The sequence below is a fragment of the Trematomus bernacchii genome, unplaced genomic scaffold, assembly GCF_902827165.1.
Source record: "Trematomus bernacchii unplaced genomic scaffold, fTreBer1.1, whole genome shotgun sequence".
NCBI classification, from domain to species: Eukaryota; Metazoa; Chordata; class Actinopteri; order Perciformes; family Nototheniidae; genus Trematomus; species Trematomus bernacchii.
The window spans coordinates 15,878,581-15,901,937 of record NW_022987720.1 but is presented as its reverse complement, the minus strand read 5'-3'; the positions used below and the strand labels follow the sequence as shown (position 1 = coordinate 15,901,937).

Sequence of the window (23,357 nt, the reverse complement as noted above, 5' to 3'; positions counted from 1 at the left end):
CATCCAATTCAAAATTGAAAACAATATATTTTAGAGGAAAACACTGAAGTAAGAAATAGTGTGGGATGATAGAAAGCAGATCTCAGTCTTGTCTGGATGAGTTTGAAAACGTACAAACAGTTTTTGGCTGTAATTTAAAGTTTTAAGAGAGCAAACATGTCAATACTTCACAATAATCAATCTGTACCTCTTTAGGAATAGGATCATTTATAGTTCAGAGGATTTTTTTTACAACAAATCATGCAGTGTATAATGATTTATTGAAGTATAGTCCAGTTAATGAACACAGTCACAAAAAAACAGAAGTTCTCCAGTAAAGTATCAGTGTTTCTGTGTTTGAATGAAGCTCCCCTGAGCGCAGTATACTTACAAGATGTCCCTGCATCATGCCCTCCTGCCATGACGTCTTCACAGACCCACTGACAGTGTGTTGACAGCTTCACCACCACCTCTGGTCACAAACAGGTGGATGAAATGACAGAGCTCGTGTTGTGCACGATGCCTTCTGCACACACAACACAAACCTGTTAAAGTTCCCACAGGGAGCTGGGTCCGGACTCAAAGGAAATCCTGTTTTAAAGCAGACTGGCTGAATATACAGGAGAAACACAATCCTGCATATTCTGTGGTGTATATATTTAGGTTGTCTTGGTATAATATTTGTATAGGTCAATATCAGCTATAAAAAACTATTAACTAACTATACCTTCAGTATTATTCTACTGCTGACAAAGAGGTATGGTATGCATTTCTGTATATCCCTGTGGCTGAAATGTTCAATTAACAACAGCAGTCCACAAACGAAACCACACCGAACAAGAATTATTGCAAAGAATCAAAGAGCATTGTACTGAATCGATAATGTTTTACCTTTTAACTGGGTGGACGCCACTCAATACAACACCTCATTAATAACTGTACAATACTTTATATGTTTTGCACCTGTTTTTGTGCTAAAACGTCAACAAGTGTATTTCATCTATTGATATTTGCAGGAAACATGTGCAAGGGTTACACTCAATCACAAACCGTATGTGCTGCTATGCCCACAAGTAAGAACATTTCACAATCAATATAATGTCTGAACACCAGGGATTATTATGATGCACATAATAAACACTGACTTGAGGATTGAGCTTTCTGAAGACGTCTTTATCTAGACGCGGTGACTGACAGCAGCAGCTGGGTGGCTATCAGGAGAGGAGGGGCTCTGCGGGGTCACCAGAGGTCAGAGGGTTACAGGAATGCTGATAGGAATGTCCTGATCAGCGGACAGGGGAGCGTCTCCTCAGCGGGACAACAACAAGGATCAGAGGCTCCCAGGGGAGACTCAAACACACGCTGGATTGATCAATTAGTATTACACATTTCCTACTACTATGTTTTTATATTGGACTATAATACTGTACTTTGTATTATATATTGTAAGAGTTTATTTCCAAAGTCAGAGTGAACATCAAATTAGTGTTGGATTGTTTTGATAAGGTACTATATCTACATTTTCTAAATCCTAAAATATAAATAATAAATAATAAAAATATAAGTGCTGCTTTCTTTTATTTGACCACTTAGCGATGCCGTTCTCATGAATACAATCCCTGGTTGTCGTTACTACATCATGAGTGGGAGCGTATGCAGTTAGTTTGTCCCGTCGGTAGCCCCCAAAATAATTTGATTGCGAAAAGTTTGGTTTAGAGGCTTTAAATAAGACTTTATTTGAAGATTATTGACATTACACTTAGGGCCCTGCTTTAATTAAAAGTCATCAGAAACTGAAGATTTCTGAATATACATATATTGTTTTTTTTAGATCTTGAAATCTAATGTAGACCACAGAGATGAACACACAGTACGATATGTCATGATTCACAAGGCAAGTCTGAATTTACACTTCACATAATTCAGTTTGAAGAACCCATCTGGATATCTGTGTCAGTGCAAATCGGAGTGTGTTTGTGTGTGTGTGTGTGTGTGTGTGTGTGTGTGTGTATGTGTGTTAAATAAGGCTGTCAGAGTGTCCATTAAGTGTGTATAGGCAGATTCTGTGGAGGCTCTGCAGGCAGATGATTCGGGGCCTCGCCTTGGAGTTCAGCTGGGGCTTTTACCTCTGTGAGAGAAAGATAAAGATACATTCAATACAAATAAATTCACACCAACAATAACACACACATTGTATCACAGACTGTTTACCTTTATCTTCCACTTTTGGGGCCTCTGGTTGAAATTGAAGTTCTCCATTAGGACCTGCAGGGGGCTGCCCGTCGGCTGCCTGCTGTTCCTTTCTCTGGGACATCTCTAATACAGCCTGAAATTGTGAAATTGCAACTGAATGATCACCTGTATGTTTCAGTGCTATTACAGGCTGAGGATTGGTTATTGAAAAAGTGTAACCCCCATGTAATTATGATCCACTCTTTGAATCCAGTTTGGGTTGATATAAAGCTGTGAGTGTTGGGACAGTTACCTGCTGGTACTCCCTCCTCTGCGCCTCCAGGGCTTTGCCTCTCTCCTTCAGCAGGTCCTGCTGCTGCTGCAGGTTCTCTGCCTTCCTCTTCAGTTCCTCCTCTTTGTCCCTGAGTTCCACCTCAAACAGCTGGAGCTCTTCCTCTGTGTACGCCGGTTTAGTTTCCAAAGTCTACAGAGAGAGCAAGACATTCACACAACTGTTGAAATATTATGGATTTGTAAAGACGTAGCTTCGTTATTCTCACCCACATAACCTCATTGGCTGGTTCTGCTTCTGTCTTCATTCTCAATATGTCTTTGATCAAAGCTATTAGCTGATACTAAACACATGCATCTCTGACTAAGGGGACAAGCTATATTATGGGTATTGTAGGTTGTTTTGAAAAGGAAGAGGATTTTATATCTTATTTTCTGAACTGTCCCTCCTGAGTGGACAGTGTTACTACATAGTAAACTACATACTTCCATTCACAGCAGCCACTTATGGGAGCAGCTTGAAGTCTGCAAATTGATGAAAAGAAAGAATAGCATTACACATTTAACTACACCGCCCACATCTTCCCAGCTTGTCCTGGGATTTGAACCGCAGATTTGAACCTCCGATCGCCCGCCCACACCCCCGACCTACAGGCCACCCTGGGCTCTTTACCTCCCACTCCCTGGGATTACTGAACTCCTTCTTCTCCGTGGATTTAAGGAACTCTTCCAAGCTGACGAGACGATCTTGATTGGCGTCCACCTTTAACACAGAAACATCAGCTATATCAGTCGTGGCAAAGCATGGAAGGAAGTGGAGTGTATAAACAGCATGTGTTAGAAGCAAGAGCAAAAACCCTCACATTCTTCATGACATGTTCCCTCATCCTCAGCCTTTCTTCCTCCATCTCCGTCATATCATCTTCCTCATTCTTTGCGTCGTAGACCTTCTCCAGCTGGAGGAGGGAAATGAACAGATGTTACAGGGCTGCTGTGCATATCCCCGCTGTCAGGTTCAGAACTTGTACTTTTTCAAAGTCTGCAGGATCACAGACTAAACAGCTGTATTTTCAAATAGATGATCATCCACTTTTGATATTGTGTCATGTGGTTTTAAGGGGTTTTCATAGCAAAACCAAAACAATTAAAACCTTGATTTTGAAGACAAGATGTAAGGCCTTACCTCTTTAGTGAAAAGAGCCTCCAATTCCTGCTCATCTAAAACACCATCTTCATTTGTATCTAAAACAGGGCGGAGGAGAAATAAGAATGTTTTTCTTATCATGAAAAAGGACAGGAATGAAAAGAAGAGGCGCCACTCACCATGCAGTTTAAAAAATGTTTTAGGGTTGAACTCCTTAGGATCCAGTCCGTCTGTCTCCTCCCAAACTTCCCGTAGCTGAGCAACACTACCCTGAGGTTTGGAAAAATGAAGCAAAGAGGAAACACATGTAAGAGAGCTTCATTCACTTCCACTTGTTTCCAATTGAAAAAAAACAACATTTGTGCTTACTGGAGCATTGACTTTGGGGTGCTGGTGGTGTTTTTCCTTGAGCTCCTCCATTCTCTTCTCCTCTTTCTCCCTCTTCTCCTGGTCCAGGCCCTTCAGGTACTCCCGTCTCTCGTGCTCCTTCAGCATCTCGTAGCGTTTAAACTCCTCGTGCCTCTCGGCGTCGTAGTTCTCCAGGTCCTTGGTGGCCTAGACAAAGAGCCAGAGCGAATATTTTATTCTAAGACAATCAGTAACAGGTTGTCCATCATGTTCTGACTGGTATTAGTAGCATACTCAACTCTGATTAGTGTAATTATGATTCTGCTGGACTGTAAGGAGATTCATCACTTCCACAGGTTCCATTTCAATCTGGTCAGCACATAAACGGACTGATTTTTCTGTCTCTGGGGATCTTACCGTTGTGATTAGCAGCTCAAGGTCTTTGGCCTCGAAGGTGTTTTGATTGTGGGGATCCAGATGTTCAAACTGCTTGAGTAGAGAGCTGTGGTCCATCTGCAGGCCTGCACAGCAGAGAAGACTCATCATTACCAAACACATGCTGGACTCATATGACTTCCATTATATCCTGTACACACTTAACACACCTCTGTATGAAGGAGGTTACATTCCTCTCTCAATACACAATTTACTATTCTGCATTCATGTGTATATTTACTATTGTTGGTATTTTTTCCAAGTAAAAAAAGAAAACATTTGCTGATTGCGTTTCTCACAAAATCATACAAATATTGCTTTTCAGAGTACATCATTTGGATCACATTTAGTATAGTTATTAGTAAGATTTGAAGACACTTTCAGTTCAAATACTTGTTTTATGTTCAATGTCACATTTTATACACTACACAACAAAATGTTACCTATAAAAGAAGACAACGCTACCTTCACAAATTAACATTTGTCATATGAATGTATTTTTCTGATACAGAAACCATGCCATTTTTTTTAGCAGGGATCTGCACAAAATCTAATACAATCTATTTAAATAGGTACATGTACACACTATTTTTCACTACATGAAAATGAGTCTACTCACTTTGTGTATTGGTGCTGTCCAGTTTGGCCTTGAGCAGCATCCTGAGGCGAGAAACCTCCTGACGCTTCAGCTCATCCAGACGAGTCCTCACATGGTGACCCACCAGATCCAGCTCTTTACTGAGACGACCATTCTGAAGAAGCACACAAGACATCCAGGGGAGAACAACAGATTAAACCTGAGATCCTCAGTTTACCAGTTTAAAGGTAAACTAGGAAGCTTCGTTAGTGAGAATGAAATAGGAAATGGCTGACCTTGATGTCCTCTGTGTTCGCTGTTTGCAGTTTCTCCCTGAAGTGAGGGTCTGTCTCCAAAACCTCTATCACTTCTCTGAGATACCTGTCGTAGTACAGGCCAGTGTCCTGAAAGAGTGTGTATGAAAGGACAGATTATTCACAACTAACTAAAACTCAATTAATTACATGACTGAGACTATTGAGATTGTTACCACGTTCTCTTCCGGCACTTCCTCTTTAGTTTCCTGGTTGTCTCCATTGCGATCTATAGGCACTGACCAGACCCCAGCACAGATGGATAGAACCAGCAGCCACACAGGTGTTGGGTTCATCCTCCTTCAATAAACCACACTAACTGTTACCATATTGTCAAGGTCCATTTGTACTTATTTATAGAGCATTTGTTTTACAACAATCATTAATGAACAAAAATATATCAGAAGATATAAGTCCTTAAAAACATGCACAAAGACAAAGGGCACAAATACACACAGACAGTCATGCACATTGGTTAAGCATGCAAACATATGAATCAAACTATGACTGAAAAGCTACAATCTTACAAAGGCATGTAACACTGCATGAGGCTGATTGTAAGGTCCTCTGTTACTGAACAATTTAACCCTGCTGTATGTTAGCTCAGACTTTCATTTAAAGGTGCAAACAGTATAGGTATATATATTTTAACTACTAGATAAATCAAAACAAAATAAGTCATCTGGGAGGATAGTAACCCTGAACCTGGGTTAGTTACACGTAGCAACATAATTATTGCAAACTCATCTTATTTTAGTGTGATTTGTAGTGTGGTATGAATACTGTATGCCGAATTCGGAAAGAGATTCCATATATTTGAAAAAACTCTAAAGTTGTTTACTTCTATAACGTTTGTAGCTTCTCCGAAAAGATGATCAATAATATCAGATGTTTTAGGTGGAGTTTGGCGTAACATTCATTTCTGAGTAGGACACCTTCTACAAGCTGAAATAGGAGCATCTATTCATCTAAAGATACCATAAAGGTTATTGAATATAATAAATAACCCAATTTAAATGTAGCATTAGTATTATAGTGTATTATCCGTGTGGTGGCTAGTCATCGTTAGCTAACTAGCTTAGATTATTAGGACAACACGGATGCGGATGAGGGAAGTGCTAAACAAACAATTGTATCCTTCCCTAGATGTAGTCATATCATATGTGAGATTGAACCTATGACATGAATAACGTAATGCTTTGTTTAACAGCATTTATAATGTTATTCATTCGTTACAATGTAATTGTACAGGTAATATAACAGGTTCACCGACAGTAGCCCTGAGCATCGGGGGTTGCAACTGCGTTGTCTCTGAAATGTCACGATTATTTCTAATTTAAACTGCATCGATACAAGAAATCTTAATTAAAATACGCTTTAACACAAGATGTCTTTAAATAGATAGTTACCTACCGCACGTATGTTTAAAATATCCGATCCGATGCTCAAAGCACGATTTGTATTCGCGTCGGATAAAATTGACGTCACGGGTGTGAAGGGGTTGTCCTACACGCTGCCTTCAGGGACCGTCGGAAATACTTACCACAGAAATGTCAAATATACCTTAGGCAGCTTAGTCCTTTTGTTTTATTTTAAGTAGTAACCCTCGATTAAAAAATCAGCCCCCAACATATTTGCTCCTGTCACTGTCCTATAAGGGTGTAATTATGACCCTTGTGAAAGTTGATACATTATATTTTCATTATATAGTTCAGAGCTCGGAAGAACTGACCCTGTTGAGTTATGTAAATGTGATGTGTGAAGTAAGTGAAAGCAGCATTACCAAAAACATAAATAAAACACAAATGCCAAACACACGTTGTACAAACGTTTTAAACGTTTAATTTCTTTGAAAAATAGATCTCATGTATATTAAATTCAGTACACAAACACAAAGTAATGGCAGGTTGAAATAAATTAACATCAAAAGAGCCAACAATTTAACTTAATAATAAATAAAATATATAAATATTATGCATCAAAATAACATCTATGCCTACAAATAGAAATAGATAATAAAATATGGCACATGTGAAGTTAAACAATAAATTATAAATTAATAGTCACTCAAAAGATAATTTTAAAATATCAAAACAGGTCAGAGCATTTCGAGGTCATGTTCAATATATATCAGTTTGACTGATACACTTTGATAGGTTTTTGACCGATTCACACTTTCAATGTAAAAGTCGATCCAGTGTTTAAAAATCAATCTCTCTCAGGTCAGTAGGGGTCCCGGGTCTTTCGTTCTCCACCTCCTCTTCCTTCTCCATGGGGCCCTGCTGCAGCCCGCTCCTCAGCCGCTGTCGGAGACCATATTCGATCATGTCACTGTAGCACTGTAGCAATGCCTTGGATAAAAGACATAAAGAAAATCAATTATTTTTGTCAAAGATGCAACCTGGCTTTTTTAATGACTGAAAACCCAAACAGACCTCTCTTAAAGGTCCCATGTCATGGCTATTTCTACTGATCATAATTCCATTGTTGAGGTATACTAAAATAGATTTATATTGTGCAATTTTCCAAACTCACATTGGTTTCTCATACAGCATCTCTGTATAGTATGTGAATTCACTCTCTGTCCTAAACGGCTTGTTGGAGCTCCTGCCCCCACCCCCTCCCTGTGAGCCCAGTTGCCGCCTGCGAGACAGCGAGACACAGCGAAACCCAGCCCGAAACACACACACACCCGCAGCCTGGCTGGGAGTTTGTGTGTGTGCTCAGGCTGAGTTCCGCTGTGTCTCGCTGTCTTGCCGACCCCACACCAGTGAGCCAGCTCACACTGTCCGCTCCTCGCAGCAGCGAGGCTCGCAACGTCCCGCCGAGTGTGTGTGTGTGAGGAAGTCCGCGGATTGGTCCAAACGTAACGGCTCCGCGGACGTTACGTTACGTCACTATACCCAAATACGTCACTATACCCAAGAAGAAAACAATGGAAAAAGAGAAATCTCCAACGAGGCGTTCTGGGGCAGCATAGACAGGTATTTTCTGTGTTAGAGTTTTACTCGCTACAGGGTGTACTTTGAGGGTTTGTGACTCATACAAAGTCACATAACACACAAGGGGACGGGTAATAACCAGAAAAGCATGACATGGGACCTTTAACATATTATGGAAAAAACTCTGATGAGATCAAAAGGCCATACTGTAATGTGCAGCATCAGACTGCAGGTGTACTCACCAGGTCAGCCTGGCAGAGCTCCGCTAGTGCCGCACATATGACAGCCAGCTGAGCCGGGCTCTTGTTGCCCAAGCCCCGCAGAGCACAGTTCAGTGTCGCTGCAGCAACAAGGGACGGTGGTGCTCCCAGGAAGCGGGAGTCACACGCACACATGGCGGCCAGCGTGTCACTGTGCCGCCGCAGGGTGGAGAGCAGCAGCCCCTTCTCAGAGTCACCGCTGTCTCCATCTCTTCGCTCCTCCACAGAGGCAAGGAAATGTGGGAAGAAGTCCTGCGGAGTCACTGCTGCTGTGTCCCATCGGAGGGTGGCGAGGATGAGACGCTCCATCTCCTGGTAGAGGGAAGACAGGTGCATTTAGAAAACATTGTGTAACGATAAAACATGCAGAGATAGCCTATTGATTGGCATCATACGTGCATACGAAACACAAAAGGGATGTTTTTGTATTGATACATTGTGATATTTCCTCAATATGATCTTGTCATCTTAAAGGATGTGTTAGAGTTCAATAGGTTCAATCAATACTTGTCATTCATTTAACCAAATTCTAAATTCTAAATTGGGTAAATGCATCAATACTATATCCAATATTTATACATTGGAATAATATCTTTAGTAACTGACTGTTTTCCCATCCAGTTATCTATTGAGGTAAACAAATAGTGGGTTCATTTTTATATTTTCAGAAGTTCTCTGATTCCAGCTTCTCAAATAGAAATATGTGCTGCCTCTAACATATATTAAAGTACATGGAAATCATTTGGGGTTTGGATGTTTTGTCAAACAATACATAATATTTGAGGACATCACCTTGGGCTCTGGAAGGTTGAGATTCTATTTTTTCCCTTTAATCTGAATAATCTGATGATAAAACTAGATATGGTTACACTTTGTGAGACATATGTCATCTTTGTATATAACTTACAGAAGAAACCCTTTAGTTCATCGGGCTAATATAAGTGATATAAAAAAAACGGTAATTTGGGGGGAAAAAGTTAGTTCTAGCACTATTGCATCTAAATCAATGTCAATTGTGATTTGTCATTTATTTGTATTTATTTAATCGTTTATTTGGCAGGGACAATGCACAGTAATGAACACTTATGTACAAAAATGTATCAAGTGTAACAGTGCCAGATTTAGCTTTAAGCTATTTTCCATCCGTCATAAAGTTGATGGATGTGTTAAGGCACAATCATACAAGAACAAATCTCTGTGTTTACTTAAGTTTGATACAGTTTGGCGGCTAAAACTTTCAGACTAACAACTTTATACAATGTGATAAAGTTGGTTTTGTGCATTTGAAATAATCCACTTGGTTGGATTACAGGTGGTGATATCAGGGACCCACACCTGGAAGGTAACCCAACACTTTACTAAGGTTTTGTTAAAAATAGATGGACGAGCAATATTCTGAATGAGTTCCCACACAGCCCTGACTGCGTGGTTTTAAACAACCACATTTCTATGCACCTGCCACCTGTGGATGCTGTGTGACTGACTCACCCGCAAGTTTGAAGGCACGAAGCTGTACTCAGCTGCGGCACAGAGAGTATCAGCAGTGACGCTTTCACACTCTGAGAGTTTGGAGGCGATGAGGATGCAGCCTGCAGCCAGGCAGTATGGCGAGACAGGCAGAGACAAAGAGGCCGACAGGAACCTGTCCATCAGAGAGACAGACAGAGGGAACACTGCCTCATCACAGCCAACCTCACAGCACACCTGTAGAGAAGACAAAAAGAAGGCATCAGTATCAAAGTTGCCATGATCACATAACTCATGGGAGGAGGAGAAACTGGAGCTTCAGAGAGTTTCATACCTCCAGGGCCCATTTGGCGAGCTCCTCCCTGCGCTCTGGCTCCCGCTGGATGAGGGTGATGTAAAGTATGGAGGGCATGTACCTCTCCTCCACCTGAAGCAACCTCTGGATCACACGATGCCCGGACACAGTGGGGTCCCAGCCGGCTCGCAGCTGAGAGGAGCCCACCATGTATCCGCCCTGGGCTTGTGCTTCAGTCTGGCTGTGGTCCTGACTCTTGTCGTTCTCCACCTCCTCACACCACAGAGACATGCCTCTGTCCATCTGTACAGACTGCTGGGTCAAATATGAACTTGTTTACTCCAATTGGTAAAGGAAGGAAGCGGCAATATTGTCCCTCTGTCACCCGAGGAAGCTTGGTTTACTTCAGGTGAACAAGCTGGGAAACCCTTTTTCCTTGTCGAAGATGTGTTGCCTTCCTGTGGTGCTGTGATGAATACCCCTCCCTAACCATCGCCTCTGACTTTTATACCCATCGGGGAGAGAGTGAGAGGGAGTGGCACATGGGGGAGGAAAAAGAGCGTGGAAAGGGGCGTGAGCCCTCGTGAGTGACATAAAAAAATGAGAAGACAACAATATGTCTGTGCAACAATTGCTTCAACAGGTGGGGAAAGGGAGGACGAATGAGAGCAGGGGAGAGAGGGAGGCAGGGGGGGAGGGAAGAGGAGCAGACAAGTGAGGGAGTGGCCCGCAGGGACAGAGTAACAGCTTGTCTTCGATACTGAAAGAAAGAAGGGAGGATAAGAAAAGGCTACAAGCGGTGAGAGTCAGAGAGGGGAGAGAAAAGGTCATATCCAGACTCTGACAATGGGAATGGATGACAAAAGGAGGAGGGTGTTTGTTTACAACGTGAGCACCAGAGGAGATGTGTCAAAGTCTGGATGGATGCTCGATCCTGCTGCTGTTAGATTCAGATATTGATATTTATTGATAACCCTATTTCATATTTGTGTCTTTAACAGATACTCAACCTTAAATACTTGTTATTATGTGTGTACTTAATACTTTGTGTATTTCCCTGATCCTTAGGGGAAGATTACTGAAATAGTTAGGCTGAAATATTGATTAATTGAATAGATCATTCAATCAATTTTTCTGTCATACATGAGATTAGATTGACCATCTTTGGGGTTAAGACTCTTTTTTTCGGCCAATTTCTTACCATATATATAAGGATAGTCATAAGTAAAGTGATACACTTTACTTATAGAGAGGCTTTACATTATTGAACCAGGGTTAAATACATTCAGAAATGCAATGAGGGGAATTCAGAGGGAAGTTTGACAGTTGAAACAAGTTGGAATAAAATAAGATAAAAACAGATAAAACAAATAAGGCATGTTGGAAATAAAATGTTGCATTGATAAAACAAACTTCTCTTTTCTCAAGATACGTTTTTAAAAAGTGATATCAAATTCTGCTATCCTCAGTGAAAGTAAGGTTTTTAGAATATAATTGTGTTAATTAAAGTTTTGGCTTCGTCTCTTCTCCCCTCCGAGGTTTCTCATTGTCAAAGCAACCTGTGGCCCGCTGCCCGCTGCCCCCCCCCCCCCCCACCTCGCCTGGGGCAATCTGCTGCTCGTGTTTAAAGCGCAGCGCAGCCACTGGGGAGGGCTGGGCGAGGTATGTGCAACAGACAGTGGAGCAGGGCAGGTCAATGAGCCGTATTGTCTCCCTTTACAAATCAGTGTCAGACAGCAGCCCCTGGCCTTCTGCCTGCTGCTGGCTCCTCTCTCTCTCACACACACACACTTTACACATTCATGGGGTAGACACACTTTTCACACACTCTCCGGGGACTTCCTCTGACGGTCACAATGGGGTCGCACTCACCAGTGGAGAATACAGATTGTATTTGACAGTCATTACAGGTGGCTGTTCACACATTAAGGCTTCAATGGCAGCTCATGTTTCAATAGGAGTTAAATGGACGACCACACTGACACCATGACTTGATTTCAGCTGAGCATCAATAATTCATTCTATTCAAAGTAAAGCTGGCGAGTAGATTCAGGTTTCATACGCAGGGTAAAATTGTTTTTGAACTTATTTGTGTCAAAATAAATACACTTCATAAGATACGTTATTGAGCGTAACATAGAAAAAAAGTATTATATAGTTAATAAAATAGTATCATAAATGTAGTTACATTACTTTGATTTAACTAAAATGACTTTGATTTAACTAAAATTATATTTGTTCAGACAAGTGAAGAGGAGGTTATCAGATTTCAATTATAAGGAAAAACATATGAAAAATAAAAATATGAGGTATCAAAAGTCAACGTTTTCATGATGCTGAACAAAAATGTCCCCATTGCAAGTACTATGTTAATTGATTATTTCATTATTGAATTGTTGAATTATCATGCATACCTCTGCACACATTTTACTGCTGTAAATGGTGAAGCTGATTTGAACTATTAACATTGTCAGGTATTTTTCATCTACAGTATAACTGCCCATTTCATTTTAGGTTTAATAAGTGCAGTATATCGCTCTGAATTGCTGTCAAGTGTCAACTATAAGGACACAGGGCCAGATAATGGAAATACGGAAGCATTTTAAAATAAGTATTTAAGCTCATGTACAGATATTAATATATCAATAACAATATATCAGTGACAGACATTTTCTAAAAATCCAACCTAAAGAAAAATCTTTAAATAAAAGTAATATTATATATATATATATATATATTGTTTTGTGAATGTGATCCAGCCTCTCTGTAATGCACACTGACCATCAGAACAGCAGGCAGAGGACACTGCCAGATGGGTAAACCTTCTAATACATAGCTGGGATTCCTGCTCTTAAATAAAACCAATTAGGGTGCAATATGTCTGAAACAAAAACTCCAGTAGCCCATAGACCTATTCAAACAACCACCTGTCAACATTATGAATTGAAGTCTTCTTACTGTGATTTGAAGTATTTGTGCAGATACAAACTTTTTGTCCCAAAAAATTGAATAGGTAGCTTAATTAAGTTTTTACGGTCCCAAAGTGGAATTTTGTATTTGGCTTGCAGCATGGCAACAATGGATGTATGAGGATCAATAGAAAGATTTGCAGATTAAAACAACAACTCATAACAAAACCTGTAAAATCCTCACACAAAAAAATACCTCAAGAGAATATAATGATATCTTGAGTTTTTTTCAAAACAAACCAAAGGCTCAAATCTAGATTAGAGGGCAGAGCTTCAGCCACATCATCTACTGAAGAAAGCAGCTCTTAACACCCAGCATAATGACAACATGAAGAGACCCTAATCCTCCAACACTCAGTCGATTGAAGCATTAGTGAGAGAATATGGGGTTTAAAGCTGTTGACAAGGCCTTCGCCTATAAAACAGGCTTTGAGAGGGGCTGAAAGCAGATTGAGTTTGAATGAGGGGCTGAGTAAGTTTGGCTCTGCCAGTCAAGTGAGGTCAGGTTGGGGTGGAGGGGAGGGAGGAGGGGGGGCGGGAGGAACAGGGTGACAGATCGCCAGCCTGTTTAAGCACCCTGTTAAATTCATACATTGCAGCTGTATTCAAACAACACGCTCAGAGGGGGAAAGAGACAGTGATGAGCCAAAAGAGGTCCTGAGAAGGGGTGTGGTTCCCCGCCCCTCATTTTCCAGCTCATTTCCCGGGACAGTGGAGAACAGAGCTCCTTTTCCCCTCACACAGACACCTGCTGGCCAGCGGGGGAGGGGAGAAGGCCAGAGTTTAACCAGTTCACAAGTTAAGACACCACATAAACAAACAGTTGGTAATGGGGTACATTTCATGATTCTATTTTTATTTGTATAACACATTGTTCTAACCTCATTTCAATGTAGTTATCACTCAGTATAAGAACATTTTAAGTTGAAATATTGTTCAATTTAATTAATTATTGTAAATGATCTTATGTAGACACATTTTATATTATTTATATGTGTAATATTTTATCTGTTTATATACCAGTAATGTAAGCTTTGGAAGAGGACTTTAAGTAGTTCACAAGTTAATGGTGCTTGTCATTACATTTAATGGTCATTTTCTTGTGTCTTTTTGGTTTTGTCTTGTTTAAAAAAAGTTTTTGTTGTTTTGTGTTTAGGAGTGTCCTGCATGTTTTTTTATATTGAGTGTTACTCAGATTTTTGACTTTGTTTACATTTTTCTTTTTTGAATGCTTCTTTCTTTTGAGTATTATGCTGTTGTGTATTGTGACATAGAGGTTATTTGCTGTGATTATCTTGGTGATTATTATGTATTTGTTTAAGGGCCCAGTTAACAAGCAAACTTGATTTGACTTATATTCAGTTTTTTTTTTACCCGTTCAGATTGAGAGGTGTTGATTCAACTTTATTTGAACTAATTGTAGAGGCTGTACTACTTAGTTGTTTCCATTTACATCAATGATGGGGACTGTTGAGTTAAAATGCTGTGACATGTACTGTTGTGTGCGACCAACTGTGTGATGTCAAAAGCAAAAATATCAATGACATGCTTCATTAAGATTCAACCATTTATTTGGAAATAATTAGCGGATGAAAATGTTATTTCATTACAATATGTAGATAATTACAAGGCTAAAAAGATCACCACGCCACATGCGTAAACTATAAGGCATGCAATAAAGTTTGCATAGGGCTGGAATGGCATCATATAGTACTAACAAGATGCTGCCAGTGAGCAAATCCTTCATCTTCTTCCCTTTAAGGAGCAGTGGCGAGGGGACGCAGGACAAAATGCACTGAAAGCATCACATGGGTCGAGCAGAGATGATTATTAAATCATTGTCAGAAAGGTAAAAGAACATCACTCAGAGAGGGATGGGGAGTAGAAAGGAGGACAAAACTCTTAACAAAGACACAGGACATGTAAACAAATGACACGCTGTCATGGAGGACGGGGAGCAAACCATAAACATGGAAAAAGTGCACTGCAAGTACAGCTATAATGTTTAAACAAAAGAAAAAAAGCTTCAACAGCGCCCCCTGCCTCTGACAGACAGTAACAACAGTCTTCACCAAAGAGTCTTCATTCCTTCTCATTGGATAGAGTTTTCATTTATCTATACATCATTTTTTTGTTCATATATAAAGATCGTCCATACATTTCTTAGTGACTATAAGTCCCCCAGCTGACCTGCAGATTCAAGGATAGGTGGGAACGGGTGCTGAATCACAGGAAGCAGCGCCTGCCTGGGACTCGGCGAGGAGGCGCAGGGTCTCGCTGGCCTGGGAGTCTGGGCTGTCCTCCTCAGAGCTGGAGGGGACGTACAGACCCATGACCTGCTGCACCTTCAGGGGGAGCTCCTGCACAGGGAGGAGGAGGACAGGAGGTTAGGATCACTTGTGTAGAGGTGACTCATCTTATATAAAAGGTTCTAGATTTTTCGATTTAGCTGTTTGTTAGGTATGTGCAGATCCTATACTCAATCACTGTTTAGGACATAAGGAAAAAAAGCATAATCTGATGCAATCTCTTAACCTGACCTGCTAGACAACATCAGTCATTTAAGTATAGGCTATATAGAGGGTTGAGTCATTTCCAATATTTTACACTGGAGGTATAATTCCTTTGTTATTCTTAATTCTCAAATGTAAACTTATGCACAGTTTCCCTTTAGATTTTATTCTAAATGTTTGAAGCGCAGTATTACATAACTGAGTCATACCATGAGTACGTGACCTTTAAGGAAGTATATCATTTGTTACATTTTAGTTTTTAGGTTTCTATAGGTTAAGCAAGGTGCACCCATACACATATATTATTAATTGTTCAGTTGTTTAAGGGGGAAATAGGTATCGGTAAGGAAACAGTGGTATACTGTAGGTCCTTATTTCCTCACCTTTGCTCTTCATTATAAACACTGAGACACTCTATTGACTCCTGGCTGAATCTGATTGGCCCATGAAGCTATGCTACACCCCAGCCAGAGCTTTAAGGTCTGCTGACCAGCTGCTGCTGGTAGTGCCCAAGACCAGGCTTAAAACCCGAGGGCACCGAGCCTTCGCAGCAGCTGGCCCTAGGCTCTGGAACACTCTGCCCCTCCATGTGAGGTCGGCCCAGACCCTAGGGGTTTTTAAATCCTCACTAAAAACACACTTCTTCTCTCTGGCCTTCTAGTCAGAGCGGAGCATGACACCTGACTTTTCCTTGTGTTTTTGTTTTTTATATTTCTGTTGTAAATGATTGTCTTTTATTGTGATTGTAGTAAAGTGTTTTTATTACATGTACAGCACTTTGGCTCGACCAAAAATCGCTTTTAAATGTGCTTTATAAATAAAACTTGATTTGATTTGAAGCCTCTTACCTTGCACTGAGTCAGCTGCAGGTAGATGGCCTCCGCTCCTCGCAGAACAGTCTGCAGGTCCAACTGCATCGTCAACTCATTAATGTGCTGAGGAGCATTCACAATGGGGACAGAGTTGTATAGATGAGTGTATAGTTATAGACAAAGTAACTCATTGGCTGTCACACACCACACACCACACACCACACACCACACACCACACACCACACACCACACACCTTCAGAATAGTGTTGAAGTCATGGTCTGAGCCAATCAGCTCTCCTCTCTGGGACTGCAGGATGGAACAGGCGATCAGCAAGTGAAAGTTGTCACATGGCAGACGAGACCAGACGACCTGTGGCAGGGAAAAGGATGTTACACAAACACTATTTGCAAATGAGATGCAACGTTTAGTTTACTAATAGATTCGTCTATTGACTTAAAATAGTAATCGGTAACTATTTTGATAAACGCTTAATCAGACATTTTTAAAACAAGTTGTCAGGAAATGCTATTTTTAGGCTCACACATATGAATATTTACAAAATGTAATACAAAATAAAACTGAATATCTGGGCATTGGACTGAAACAACAAGACATTTAAAGACTGATATAACACCATGAAGCTTCAAAGGAGTACATTGAACCTGACTGACTCTAGCTGTTATAGCATCATCAGATATTCCATGCCTATGTGGTGCACTCACCTCCCACATGGTGAGGATGTCCTCGAAGGAAAACTCTCTCTTAAACCAGATGAGCAGCCAGCGGAAACAGAAGCAAAGAGAGCCGCTGTCCTGAGAGTCTGATGGCACAGAAAGTGACCCAAAAAGAAGAATGAACTCCTTGTTAATATGTTATATTGTCTTAGGCACATTTTAAATACACTGTATTCATCCAATTTGTGAATTTCCTTTCTTTTAGAATACATTTGTATGCCTTTTATGCATATCAACATATGCGCACCCATGTGTACTTTGTTCTGGTTTGTATACTACTTTTCATTGCTTTAACCTAATTACTCAAGAGTTTAACAACAATCCAGTCTGCCTGCATGAGTATAATCTGACTAACCCAGGAAGTCACACAGCTCGGGGTCCAGAGCCTTCAGCAGGATACTGAGCTGGAGGAGCTGCTTCTTCATGGCCTCCTGGGACTCTTCAAAGTTCTGGTGCTGCGGAGGAAACAGAGAAAGCCTCAAATCCATGGCTTTCTTCATTCATAACTGAACACATTCAATTGTTTTCATGTTTCAGTATTCAGTAAGAAACCTCATCAAACTTGCAATAAAACTGCAGCCATTTTTGAAAGGGTCTGCTTTGTGCTTTTATTTAAAACAGATTTGCAGTGACCACACAGGACTGAGCAATGCCAGAATGATAATGTAGGGAGAGGAACAACCAAATCTAAACGTGTTTTTGACTGAAATTCGAAAGCCCACAGAGAAAGATAAGTATTTCTTCTTACCACCAGCTCCATGAAGCCTGTGAGACACCAGAAGGACTCCACCTCGTTCTGTGTGACGAACAGCAGAGGAGAAAGGAGGTCACTCATCCCCTGGACATAACCTGGAGACATGGAAACAGAAGGGAGACGTTGATATATCTGTCTTAATGATACATACTGTGTGTATTTGGTATGCTTTGTTGGAAGAGCTGCCTTAGTCCTGAAGAGTCTTTACTTTAAATGTTTAAAACACCGTACCTCCTACACAGTTCTTCATATGTGAACCTGTTGATAATAATAATCGGTGTCTAATGCTAGTCCATCTGTGAACTGTCTTTGTGTCCTGTTACCTACATTTATCTCATTGGCCTTAATTCATAAATATTAAGGACCGGTAAGCACATACTCTGACCAAACTATTGACTTAAGAAATGCAATGCTCTTGTATAAACAACTCAAATTATTAATATTACATTGTTTACATTTACATTTTGTATTTACTTTACATTTGTATTGGTACATATTTGTTCAGTATGTGCACTTCTGCTTGCCAACAGTTTAGAAATACATACCAAGATCGAAGTTGAACATGCAGTAGGTCATCAGCACATCGTTCAGCAGGGTCAGTCCTGGGTTGTCGTTCCCAGAGAAGAACGTATTGTTTCTGTCCGTCCTGCTGACGTCTCGCTCTGTCACAACAGAACAAAAAGCAGTTGAATTTCAACGTCTATTGAACAGGCAGTTGATTCTTTCAACAGAGCTTCTGTTTTATCACAGATTGCAGGGCTGACCTATCAGGCTTCTGTATCCTTTGAGGAGGGAGTTCCTCATCTCCTGCTCTTCACTGACTGACTTCCACTGCACCTTCATTCTGAAGTACTCGTCCCTGCAGACACAGAAAGACGTTTTAGAGGCTGACTACATTTCAATTGTAGTTCATGGACATTTGAAGTAAATACAGTGTATTTGGAGTTAGCCGAAAAGCCTGATACCACTCTCACATCTTTAAAGTTAGGAAGATAAAGACAGCAACCAGTTAGATTTGTTTAACACAAAGACAGCAAACAGGGTGAAAAGCCTGATTCAATTCCATTAAATAACAACTCTAAAGTTCACAGGTAAACACGTTAAATCTTGGTGGTTTAATCAGTACAAAATCTGAAATGTTATGGTTTTACAGGAGGTTTTATTTCTTGGTCAGGCACAGCCCCTTCCTTGAGTCTATGCGTCTTGTCTTAAAAAAGATGTTACGCTAACTGGCTGCTGGCGTTATCTTTGTATGTACTATATAGACATGAGAGTTGTATTGGTGCTCTCAACTAACTCTCAGCAAGGAAGAAACATAGAACTGTATTTCCCAAAATGTCAAACTATACTTTTTAACTGTCTAATAGATTTAGGAGCGGATATGCAGTATTAACAACACTAACGTTTTGACCCGAAGAATGTCTTCTCTTTCCTTGCGAGTGCTGTTCCATGGATAAAAGCCCAGGAGAAACTTCCATACCTCCTTCCTCAGGGTCGGTGTGACACCCTGCAATGGACAAAATGGTATGAAACATGCACATCTGATAGAGGGTTATAACAAGTAAACAAGGTATGTCTTCCACATTAGAGATGACTCGTTGTATTTCCTGTCTCACCCCTCTGAATACTATCTCTTTGACCCTCTCTGGGTTCTTCACTCGCCCCTCTGGGTCCAGAAACTCCTCCCATTTGTCCAGCGGTCGTCCCCTGGTAACGTCTGGTCTGGGACCGAGCTCCACCCCCTAATGGAAGGAAAGACACCAAAATAAACAACCGATATAGATTCTCATGTCACTGTCATCTTTACATATTATTAGACCTGAATGTGTCATCCAAATTGTTCTTTTTGGTTCCTTCTCTTACACAGTTGATGAGCTCAAAGCCCGGCTCTTCGTCGGACTGGGGGGGGAAACTGGGATCATGGGCAGCACGGGAATGGGTGGCTGGCCCTGGAGGTCGTAGTGCCACCTTGAAGAAATTTGTGACTTTGGAGAATCCACCAAATGTAGTGGCATATGGGTCCTGAATGAATCTCTGTTCAATTGGAGAGAGAACAGAATCACAAACATGCACACAAATGTGTTTTACTTTGAATTGTAACACGCTGGATAACGTTTGTCTACTCCCACTGAGTCATGTGCTATGTCACTGGTCATGCTTCATTATGTCACTCAACGTTGTCCCTATACATTTGTGCTTACCTAATCATGTAGGCATTAAATGCACTTCTATAGTTCCTTCCAGTATACTTCTGTTATTAGTTCAACTATAATAGAAATTGCGTATACCTCTTTTATTTATTCTTATTTAATATTTCTACTTCTCAATTTATCTTTACTTATTTCTGTCTTTGAGCTGGTGTAACACTTGAATTCCCCCTCTGGGGATCAATAAAGGCTTATCTTATCTTAAAGAGTAGGACTATGATCAGTGAGTCATTGGGATTGATCAACAAGCCAATAATATAGGTTTTAGGATCAAGGAAAATTAAAACAAAATACCGAAACAAGATCAGAGCCATCGTCGAAAAGCTGCAGCTTATCGAAGGACTGAGAGAGATTGCCGGGGTCATGAGGGTAGGCAAGGAAGAGCCTCCCGTCCACCGGTGACCTGATGATAACAACAGAGACCATGTGATGTTTTTCATACTCGTGTGATTTGTCAACACAGCTCTGTCATAAACTGTAAATCTACTGTATTCAGAAGTGTTATGAGATTATTTCTAACTTGTTTACAGGTCAGTAACTGCTGCTAGAGGTCAAAGATGGTACTTACTGGTCGAGGATGATGTAACGGTTCATGGCTCTAAACAGCTCCCTGGTTCCTCCTCTGTGGAAGTGCAGGGGAGGAAGTGGGTGGCCCCCTCTACTAGTCAACACCAAGAAGTTTTTCCCCAAGGAGAACCGAGCCCTCCGCAGAGAGTATAACTCTGATAGAGGCAGAGAGAATGACCATTGACCTGCAGACAAAATAGGCACCGTTAGTTTCTTCTTCTTTAAAGTAACTATTTGCCTGAAGTGACAGAAGTGATAACTGCACCTGAGTCTCTGACTGGGACGTGTTCCCGATCTTTCTTCACTGTGCTGATGACTGCCCAGTCTGGCTCATAACCAGGGTCATAGTTTGCATCTTCCTCCTCTCCGTCTCCATCCTATTCAGTAAGAAGTGGGTTAAAAAAACGAACTCATATCGTTTTTATGTATATCAAACAGATGATTACTGACCTTTTTGGTGTAGAGTACAGCAGGGGCACTGCGACCCTCATCTTCAAGGGGGCTCCACTCTAAAGCTGGAACACCGGCCTAAAAAAACATGCGTTGTTAATAATCCCACTGCTTTTTTTTTCAATTTCCGTATTTGTATCTTTACACATGTTGCTTACCCTCTCCACAATACGGATGAACCCTGGGATGGTGGTGTCCTGGTTACTTTTCTTGGCATTTGTGTGGAGGTATACTCCCTCTTTTTCAAATATAAGCTGAGAAGAAAGAAAAAGCCCACATAAATATAAAAGCAGCCATATCAATAACAAAGCTGAAATAAAATGACGGCTCAGGTTGGGTTTCCAGTCACAGGAACAGGTTTGGTGAGTGCTAATTTTAATCTAATAATCTGTTTTTACACATGATTTTATTGTCAAATAAAAAATGTTTTTACGCTAAACTACTGCTTGAACTGAACAGTATGTACCACATCAAATATCTAACCTGTGGCAGGCAGGTTAATGAAATCATAGAACATAGATCTAGTCTGTCACGTGATTACAGGTCTGTCAGGTCAGTAGGTGAAGACGAGACAAACACATAGGAAGACGTTATAGAATAGACTGTATTTCTATATTTTTCCCGTCTGTATAACTATAGATACGGCTATAGGCTAGCTACAAAACAGAGTCCGACATTTTATATCCATTCAGATGACAACACGTAGCTGATAGTGTGCGGATTGACTTCATCAAGCGTTAGTGAAAACACACAGCTAGCTTGATGTATAAACAATAAGCTAACGCTGACGGCCAGCTCGAGTAGTTTCACCCAACATTTCACAGTCGAGTTGAAGTAAAATTGTTAGCATTCACAAATTATAATTGTATGTGAAATATTGTAGAAATACCTTGTAATCCTCAATGTTTTGCTCCATTTTCCTTCACCTCTGCCTCGACTTCGTTTTCCAAAATAAATGTTACGTCACACTTCCTACTAGCGAGAAGTCCCGCCCCCAAAAGAGACGTCATCACATGAGCTGAAAATGGACTACTGCTTTTGTTTGTGTCTTTATTTTATTATAATAATAGTATAATGAAAGACAATACAAGTCATTTTATGTCAAATAGTGATATTTGTTCTTTGTAGTTTTGCTGAACCATTTACATTTTTATAAAGAATATATTTTGCAGTTAAAATGACTGCATTCAAAACCGTACTCACACTCATGTACAAAAGTAATGTCATCATAGTATTCATAAAGTAGGCTACTTAAGGTAAACATTTTTATTTCAGAATAATATTAAGGCTATTGTATAATAATTGTTGTTAGGTTATTGTATAATAATTGTTGAGACATTAATGTGTTAATTACTTGATGTTGCAAATGGTAAATATTTAGCTAATTTTACTTTATTTTTACACAAATACGGTCTAGGCATTTGCCTTGTTGTTTTGCAGTTTTGGCAAATTACAATAAACAGATCAATATAAACGCATCTATAACTATGTCATCCTGATTGTTTAAACTGTAGTTTATTAAATTTTTGATTTTTGCAGACACACTGTCGTTGCATTTCTGCCGGCCCTAGGAAAGGGATCCCTATACTCACTTGCGCTTCATAAGGTTTTTCCCATTTTCCCAATATAAGGTTTTTCCTTATCCAAAGCGAGGGTCTAAGACATAGGTTTGAGGACAGGGGGTGTCCTATCCTTTACAGACTGTTAGCCACTTGAGGCAAATTCCACAATGCTAAATGCAGATCTTATTAATCGATTACATGGACCAGGAGTTATAATTACTCCTGTTAATTACATGATAATGAATACCATACTCATGTGACTGAACTTGTGAGCAGCTGGTAGGTGGGTTTGACTGAGGTGGAGGTACACGTGCACGAGAACAAGGCGAGTACGAGCACGCACTCAAAGCTCTGTCACGTGTTCAACGTGCCGCCGATTGGAAGCGGAGACTCAGTAAACAGGTGACGTCAAAACTGCACCAGGCATCAAGTTGTCCGCATCTAACTAACCCGGATGAGAGCAGACGGCATTCTCCTTCAAATTAAAACCATTTAATCACATTAATTGTATGATCAAGTACGTCCACTACGTGATGATTGTGGAAAGAAATCAATGGATAGTA

General features: G+C 40.5%; 3 protein-coding genes across 4 annotated transcripts; all 3 read right to left on the bottom strand.

Moving 5' to 3' along the window:
- Window positions 1-1,685: 1,685 nt before the first annotated feature.
- On the bottom strand, window positions 1,686-6,769 carry nucb1 (nucleobindin 1). 2 transcript variants are annotated; one of them, XM_034143139.1, is made up of 13 exons: window positions 6,674-6,769; window positions 5,437-5,560; window positions 5,243-5,350; window positions 4,989-5,121; window positions 4,352-4,455; window positions 3,956-4,141; window positions 3,766-3,856; window positions 3,626-3,684; window positions 3,306-3,398; window positions 3,116-3,205; window positions 2,465-2,635; window positions 2,191-2,305; window positions 1,686-2,107 (listed from the first exon to the last, which is right to left on the bottom strand). In XM_034143139.1, exons 2-13 carry the CDS (start codon window positions 5,554-5,556, stop codon window positions 2,022-2,024), a joined length of 1,356 nt encoding a protein of 451 aa, XP_033999030.1. In that variant the 5' UTR covers window positions 5,557-5,560; window positions 6,674-6,769; the 3' UTR covers window positions 1,686-2,021. The 2 variants fall into 2 exon arrangements, with proteins under 2 accessions (XP_033999030.1, XP_033999031.1); XM_034143140.1 differs by having other exon boundaries at window positions 6,670-6,747.
- A 397-nt stretch (window positions 6,770-7,166) lies between these two features.
- Window positions 7,167-11,354, bottom strand: ccndx (cyclin Dx). Its single transcript, XM_034143485.1, has 4 exons — window positions 10,264-11,354; window positions 9,951-10,166; window positions 8,445-8,774; window positions 7,167-7,611 (listed from the first exon to the last, which is right to left on the bottom strand). Exons 1-4 carry the CDS (start codon window positions 10,525-10,527, stop codon window positions 7,462-7,464), a joined length of 960 nt encoding a protein of 319 aa, XP_033999376.1. The 5' UTR covers window positions 10,528-11,354; the 3' UTR covers window positions 7,167-7,461.
- A 3,392-nt stretch (window positions 11,355-14,746) lies between these two features.
- On the bottom strand, window positions 14,747-22,223 carry tbc1d17 (TBC1 domain family, member 17). Its single transcript, XM_034142668.1, has 17 exons — window positions 22,122-22,223; window positions 21,391-21,486; window positions 21,233-21,310; window positions 21,048-21,159; window positions 20,784-20,967; window positions 20,510-20,618; window positions 19,872-20,042; window positions 19,625-19,750; window positions 19,412-19,515; window positions 18,773-18,867; window positions 18,554-18,670; window positions 18,003-18,103; window positions 17,610-17,709; window positions 17,243-17,340; window positions 16,773-16,889; window positions 16,555-16,641; window positions 14,747-15,553 (listed from the first exon to the last, which is right to left on the bottom strand). Exons 1-17 carry the CDS (start codon window positions 22,146-22,148, stop codon window positions 15,392-15,394), a joined length of 1,884 nt encoding a protein of 627 aa, XP_033998559.1. The 5' UTR covers window positions 22,149-22,223; the 3' UTR covers window positions 14,747-15,391.
- Between the last annotated feature and the right edge of the window lie 1,134 nt (window positions 22,224-23,357).